The sequence below is a fragment of the Haliaeetus albicilla genome, chromosome 15 (genome assembly GCF_947461875.1).
Source record: "Haliaeetus albicilla chromosome 15, bHalAlb1.1, whole genome shotgun sequence".
NCBI classification, from domain to species: Eukaryota; Metazoa; Chordata; class Aves; order Accipitriformes; family Accipitridae; genus Haliaeetus; species Haliaeetus albicilla.
The window spans coordinates 34,856,186-34,864,214 of record NC_091497.1 but is presented as its reverse complement, the minus strand read 5'-3'; the positions used below and the strand labels follow the sequence as shown (position 1 = coordinate 34,864,214).

Sequence of the window (8,029 nt, the reverse complement as noted above, 5' to 3'; positions counted from 1 at the left end):
CAGCCTTATCCTACAGCAGATCACAAAGGATTGAACTTGAGTGGCAGGCTTGAGTGACAGCCTAAGTATGCCTGACAGTTGCAGAAGTCATCAGATTCTTCAACAGCAATTGTTAAGGCTTATTACATTGTGTCCTTGAGCCTTTTCAGTGTTAAAATCCCGTATTGAAGGAGAATAAGTTACTGATGCTACCATACCAGAGAACAATGCAATGCCCGGTTTGACTCAGATGAGTACTTTTCACCATTGCTCTCGTCCCCACGCTCCTGGATGTACAGAGGGTCAAATGCCGATTTGCCTCTAGACCAGCCTTGACAGCTCAGCCATCGAAAACGCGAAGCATCCAAGTTCAGTTCCTCAAGAGGAAAGAAAAACTGCAATTCCTGTGCCACAGCTCAGCAGAAGGCACTGACTCTGCACTCACATCCCATAAAACATTGCTAAATATTGACCACGTGTTGCACTGCCCTTACCGAGGGTTTTCTGTTAGAGGCTCCTGTACCTGCGCTGGCAATAGGAGCTCACCAGGTGAATAACAATCCCAGTCCCTGTGTGCACCCTCTCCTGCTCTTACACATGCATATACACTCACACTGCTAAATTTATTTCCCCCTTGCTGAGGTACTTGCTGCCAACTTTCCCTCCAGCTCGCATTTTTTCCCACATGCTGCTGACTTCTGTAATCCCTCCCAATTCTCTCCCTGTCCCCTGCCCATGTCAGCGAGGCTGATGCCAAAGCCTCTCTCAGCCAGACAGCGGGTGCGGGGGGCTCACCGAGCCCGTAAAGGTTCCCGTCACGCTCCCAGGAGAAGTGGGACGTTAAAGGGGAAGTCAAAGCCCAAACCTGGTGAAACAGCACGAGTTGTCTCATGAAGATTCAGCAGTGTTAACTGTGACTCTTGAAGATGGGGGAGCCGAAGGTTACCAGTTATCAGTGCCTTATTGTGGCACTGACTCCGCTGATATGAACTGCACTGAGTTAGGTGAGCTGTTCTGAACTCCAGATGATCTCAGCCATTAAGCCATCATCTTCTTGTGGCTTTACCCACCCACATGCCTCCTGGTGACAGGCCAGGAAAACAGAGGTTTACCCCATTCCTCAGGCTACAGGACCTCAGAAAAATAAATAATCGCAATGGCTTTAAAGCAAATCGCATTAAAAAAACCCTACTCTGATTTACTCCAAGAACTAGAAATGTTATTTCAGAGAACTGGTTGAAGCGCAGCACTGCTTAAATAAAGTGTCCACAACAGTATATGTGGCTTTCCACATGTTTCTGAGCCTAGCAGAAGAATTTATGCTTTTCCCCTGTGGACAGTGGCATCCTTGGAGATATCCTCTCTCTCGGGACCAAAGGCCTCCTCCCAGATCAACATTTCATACTCCTTGAGGTTTCTTCATCTTCCTCATCTTCCCAGAGAGCTCTCTCCTCTTCCAGCAGAGCTGTTTCATCTGCCCCCAGAGCTGCTTCTTCTGCCCATAGGACTCTGTCCTCATCCAGAAGGACTCCGTCTTTCTCCCAGAGGAGCTGACCTTCTTTCCAGAAATCCTCATCCTTCTTCCAGAAAGCATTGCAGTCCTTCCAGAAGTCACCATACACCCTCCAGAAGGCTTCTGCTTCCTCCTGAATAGCCTTTTCTTCCTCCCAAAAGGCAGTTTCCTCCTCCCAAGTGGGCTTTTCCTCTTCCCAGAAGGCTTGGATGGCCACCTTGAAATCTCTGATATTTTTTTTTTTCCTGAAAGCCCTTGATCTTCTCCTGAAAGCTCTTCATTGTCTCCTGAAAGCTCTGAATCTCCTCCTGAAAGGCTTTCTCAGCCTGCAGCTTCTTGACGAGCTTCTCTTGACTCCAGGTGCTGCTGGGATGGAGAATGGTGTGGGGCTGTGCCAGGACCAGCCTTTGGCTCCCCCGGGCCCCCTCAGCCGGTCCCAATCTGAAGGAGAGGCGCCTCTGCCCTTCTCCCTTGGGTGCTCGAGGCACTCTCTTCTCTCTGACCCTTGGCTGCATCTCCTGCCCCTTCACAGACTCGTCCCCAAAACTTACAGCTTCCAGGATCACGCGACACTTGAGCAATGAAAACAAAAATCTAATTTGCTGTTCACTAATCTACCTAATAATTCTACAGCTAGGATTAAAGCTGGTTACTTATTTATACTGTTTCATTAGATTTATTATGACTTATTGCACAGAGCCTCCGGCTCCATAGCAGGGAGCAGGTTGCCTTATAAATAAAAAACTCTTGATTATCAATATATTATGAGCCTGCCTATCCCTCGCTGTAGTCAGGAAAGGCCCCAGGGGCCTTTACGGATGCAATGCAGCTAACGGCAATATGCATCTGCTCTGCGTGAGGAACAAGAAGGTGGGGAGTGCCCCGTGCCTGCGTGACAGATCCGGGGCACGGTGACGGGACAGCGAGCCAGCCCACGGATTTGGGTGGACACAGGAGAATTTTGGTTCTGCTGTTGCCTCCTCAGGCTGCTTCCTGACTCCTGAACCTTCCTTCCACAGCTGGGGCTTCCCTGGGAGACGGGAGCGGGGAAAGGAGGAAGATGTCCGTCTGCAGCTTCCCTCTCATGGAGCTCCTGGGCTCACCAGTTTGTCCCTGCTTAGCATGAGAAGGATCCCAACAACAAGCGGTGTGCGCTCCCAGCTGGGCTGGCTCGTCTGGGGGGGTTAGCGGCACCACACCAGGTGCCTAGGAGGCCAGAAAAATCAGGTGAGTAAATGTGCCAAAACCTAATTGCCAGGAGCCTGTGATCACTTGAGTTTCAGAGCAGCTGCTGAAGCAGCAGCCATTTCTCCTCCACCAAAGGGGCTCCTGACGTGGGCTCCGCTCTCCCTGCACCTTCTGTGGGGCTCCCGGGTTGGCAGTTCCTCTTCATTCACAGCAGAAATGCCAGTAAATAGGACGTGCCGAGTTTCCGCTCCCTAGGACTGCAGCTGGAAGCAATTAGGGCAACGGCAGTTCAGTTCCAGCCATCCCTGTCAGCTCGGGCACCAGCTGCCAGCCCATTAAGAACCTCAAATACACCGTCTCTTCGTTGAAATGAAGGTGTTGGTGCTTCTACTTCGCTAATTTTGCCACGCTCGTCAGCCTGCGCCGTATTAGGCTATTTCAGGTGAGGTGCCCTGTAGCCCACGGCAGTGGGGCGCGTACCCCGTGTCCCACCGCGCTGCGTGGGCTCTGGCGTAGCCCTGCTCGACCCAGCACCTCCGCCGCTGCAGGCGGTGGGAAGCCAGACGGGGTCTCGCTCTGCTTGGCGTTACTGTTAGCACCACGAGGATGAGGCAGCTTTCAGGTTACACCCCAGGATATCTTCCCAAAACCAGCCGGAGGGTCCCGCGGAGGACGTAGGTGCTTACAAGTCAGTGTTGGTGATGCAGCGGAGTCGAAGAGCCGGAGCTCATGTGCTGCTGGCTCAGACGTGACTGTTTGACAGGAGGACAGTCCCAGAAACCTGTGTGCAGAAATGGGATCTCCTAGACCTAACCCATGGGGAAACCGCAGGTGATCGTGTCCTGTCCTGCCCCAGAGCCTGAGACTGCCCCGCACAGCAATTTCAGACTGGTTCCTTTGCATAAGAAGACTTGCTCTTGAAAACGTGGCAGAGAAGGGCAGGGAGAAACAAGGAGTCAGTTCTTCTTCCCTCCTGCCCTCCCAGGGTTCAGCTGGAAAACTCCTTAGGAAAACAAATTTGACTCTGACACAGAGGAAGCAACCCAGGTGCTTAAACAGAAGCATCCAGTGCCATTTTAGACACTCAGGAATATTTAGCTTATCTGTGGATGGACCGGCAGAAGATAACACATAGGAGACCTTTGTCCTTTGGGAGCTGCAGGTGGAAGCTGGGGGAGATGTCCCAATGCATGTCAGGACATGGGGCACCCATATGTATGTATGCATGAGTCCCACCTCGAAGTCTGTCTCTGATTTATGTGGCTAAAGCTTCCTTTAGGTCCTGCCCCAGAGATTACCAGACCAAATCAGTAAATCATTTTGCTTTTATGAGGCTTCCATCTCCTGAACATGCATGAAGTGACACAAATAAAACTTTGAGAGCCTTTTCTCACGTGGTACGGTAAAAATATTCCCATTTGTTCTTTTACTGCACTCCTGAGGCAGGCTTATAAAGATGTAGGATAATTATATCAGACTACATTTTTCAATTAGAACATCATTATTACCTCACAGAAAATGACTAAATTATATCATTTTGTTCCACAAGTCTGCAAACACTCTTTCAATTGTCATCAAAATAATAGCCATTGGGTTTCTGCAGACGTCTCTAAGAGTGCAGAACTAATGGCTAAAAAGTTTGATGCTAGTTTAGATCTGTTCTTTTGCTAAAGTGATGTCTTATGGATAGATGTAAAATGAAATTGAAAAAAATTATCTTTACTTGGTATGACTTCTGTTATTCTTCTTGCTCTTACCATCTCTTGCCATCAAAAAACTAAAGCCCCAAAGATATCTAGTAATTGTGGTCATGCTACTGGAAAACTTAGCATTTGTAAAACTCTCTAACAGAGACATGCAGTACTTGCAGAAGTGCAGTCCTTATGGCAGCTGGGTCTCTGACGCCCACTGGTGACTGTGACCCATTGATCACCTACAGTGGCATAATTTCACAAAGTTTGAAACCGTTGATGGAGAGTCAAGTGATGCTGGGTTGAGCTGGAAGGAGTCACTGGGCTCCTGGCAGAGTATAAGCCACAACTGGTGCTTTGCTTTGTTTTCATGCTGGTTGTTTCTGAAGAACACCCATCCGTGGGTCATATTACCCTCGCTAGCTCCCCTCCCGGTTTAGGGAAACCGTCTGGAAGACACGAACAGCACTTACACTAAATGTGAGACACATGCTTAGATTATGTCGTTTTGGTTGCATGTCTAAATTTGGCACCCAATGTAAATGCTACTGTGTCTTGTGTTATTTGAACAAAAACAAGTGATGGAGCTGAAGATGAGCACAGATCAAGCCAAGACCAGATGGCTTTCAAAAGTAAAATTGTGATCCTAAATCTACCTGAAAGCTTCCTTTAGAAGAGTAGCCTGACTTTTAAATGGGTTGTTCCTACTACAGTCATTAGGAAGAAGTGGTGGATGAATGGATTTGAAAATCAGACCTGTCTTTATAGTAGGTATTTTAACCTGGATTTATGTTCCTAGTCTTTGAAATTTTGGTCAGTTGAACTTCTTCTCTGTGAAACCATGCAATGTTTAATTATATACACTGTAAATGCATTTAGTGCAACTCAGCCCCTGATACTGCAGGACGTGAAAGAGGCACTTTACTGATGGAAGAAGTTGTCTCTATTTTTCTGTTGAAATTGTATTAAAATTTGGAGAAGTCTGTTTAGTTTCTGTTTCATTGTAGAGCGCTTCACTGAGTCACAGTGATCTCTCTGCTTGTGAGACCTTGAGCCAGATTCATCTCAGTAACCCAGCTTGTTTGATGATAAAAACAGCTATCCAGCTAGCAACCAAGGACAGGCAGAAAGAATGAGATGCTTCAAGAGGACTGTAGGAAAAACCAAGATTAAAAAGCATCATGATTGCTAGGAGATAACCCTTGGAAATCTGTTCCAGTTTTTTCTGTTTCAAGGCTTTTTCAGACCTCCAAAGGTCATGGTACTTCAGCTAGAAGCAGCTTCTACCAAAATACTTTTTTCCTTGTGGGATGGCTCTGATGTTCCTTGTCTGCACTTCAGAAAATATTTTTTTTTATATGGGAATAGTTCAGATAGATACAATGCTGTTCATTAAGAAAGTCTTGCTGCCTGGGCAAGCCTCTTGTTATTCTTCCCAGATGAGATATTTCCCTCTTTGCAAATGGGTTGCCTTGGGTTGTGGAAAGGTTTTTCCTTCTTTTCTCAGTTTGCTTCATCCCTTCCTCCAGGGGCCATTTCTTCTTTCCAGAATGTTTTCATGAGCTGTATGTTCCCACTATAGCTCCCCGTTTGACACTATAGCTGGAAAATGCTGATGATGGAAAGAATACTATTTAGTCAAATACTTTCTGAACTTTAATGAAAACAATGTATTGTGCAGCAAACGGCACAATAAACACTACATGCGGCGCTGATGTGGTGAAACCTTTGTGTATAAATTTTTGACATTCCAGCTCTTGCCATTAATCCATGGAGTTGCAGCAGCATGATATATTATTTCTTTCTCTTCTGATTTCTTCAATAGCCCTTTTCCTCTTCACAAAGTAAATTCTGTTGCCAAAGAGGACAAAAAAGGTCTTTCAGCTTTCAAATCCTGTCCTTTGCTATTTCAACAGAAATTTCCTGGTAAAACGTGGAGACGGAGTTCAGTCAAAGGTGCGTTCAACATCACTGCTACCAGTAACAACCTTCCTGGGAAGGACTAGATGGATAAAACTTTGCTCTCTGACACACCAGTAAAACCCCGCCATGCTTTTCCTTTCCAGTACGAGGAGTGGGAAGCTCTCAATGCCCTTTCTTGGGTGGAAGGCACGAGTCATTCTTGGGACTTGGACATTTGGATGGCTTCTGTGTATAGATGAGGATTTCCAGGACCCTTTTCACCTCCAGATCGCCTTGTGTGGTGTTGACATGTGGCTGCTGCCATACCAGCAACACCTGGAAAACCAAGAGGTTCCAGGAGACAAAGAGCCTCCCAGCAACCTTGACCAAAGCCCCATGCAGCCCTGGCACCTCCCTGCTCTCCATGGCCACCCCACAGAAGCACATCCAGGTCCCAGTTCAGATTCTGGCCCCGGTGTTGCTGGCGGGCAGGTGATGTGGGGGGAGAGGAAGCCTCGGCTCCGAGGATCACACACACGTTGCAAACAGGAGCCCACGGGGCACACGTTGCTGTGCCTTAGCATGACACCCACCCGAAGTCATGGGATGGGGGAGGTCGGCAATTTGGGTCCGGACTGCGTGTAGGCGTCCGAGTGCTGGTGTCTACGTGCCAGCAGTGTCTGGCGAGGAATTCGGCTGACCAAAGGCACGTGGTGCCTCACGGTGACTTGAATCCCACCACAAACCCCACTGGCTGTAACTGTACAGCTCTCCGCTGGCCTTCATGACAGCTGCGACATCTCAACAGCAACATTTCGGTGTCTGCAGTTTGGACCTGATTCCCAGCCAAGGAGGCCAGTAGAGGTGGAACTTGAGTCCATGCCCTATCTAGATCATTAGATGCCACCCATTAGGTGGCAACAGTTAAATGTTTATGTGCACATGTGTGTGTGTGTCTTCACTCATTTGTTGCTCTGTGCAGGGAGGAAAGGCTTTGCTCTTTGGTGACACTACCACATCCACTACGTACCAGTGGGCAGGGTCTTCAAAGTGGATGGGTGACTGCTCTGCCTCAGTGGTCCTTCATTCCTCACCAAAATAGCAGCAATCATGTTCTGACCAATGTTCGTTGCTGTCTGGCCGGATTTCCTCACCTGCCCAAGAGATTTAAATTCTGCCCATGTGGAGCTAAATCGTTCAAGGGAGCATCTGTGTTCCTGGAAATGTTACTGTGCACAGGAGGGACCATCTGGTTTTGCTGCGAGTGCTCAGGTATCTTTGGACTTGGGAAGCAGGTATTTTTAGAGACAAAATGAGATGGCAAGAGTTACAGAAACACAAAATATTTTAATCGACTTTAAGCAAAGCCCTGTGAACGCCATATATGCCATATGTTTTGTGGAAGGAACTTCAGGCACCTTCCAGTGGTGAATCAAGCCAAGTTTTGGTTACAACCCCATTCAGTAAGACTCTGCTTTAGCAGGAAAAAGCCTTCTGGAGTTCTCAGGTTCAGTGTCCTTCTCTCCCAGATGCTCCATCACACCATCACCTTACAAAAGCAGTAATATGATGCAGAGAGTCCTCTCCATGGCAGCCTTCTGACCACTGCACACAACCCTGTGTACACTGGACAGCCATGCAACTCCAGAAATAATGAGAAATCATCTTAACAAACCTATCCCAAACACATAAATGCCAGCAAACACCTCCCCCCCCAAAAAAAACCCCAAACCAAGACCTTCAGTTGGTTAATTCA

At 47.8% G+C, this 8,029-nt stretch overlaps 1 protein-coding gene across 1 annotated transcript; it reads right to left on the bottom strand.

Moving 5' to 3' along the window:
- Positions 1-1,087: 1,087 nt before the first annotated feature.
- Positions 1,088-2,007, bottom strand: CCDC70 (coiled-coil domain containing 70). Its single transcript, XM_009919617.2, is given in 3 exon segments — positions 1,088-1,394; positions 1,397-1,730; positions 1,732-2,007. Coding segments are annotated over 3 exon segments (708 nt in total). The 3' UTR covers positions 1,088-1,296.
- Positions 2,008-8,029: the final 6,022 nt, after the last annotated feature.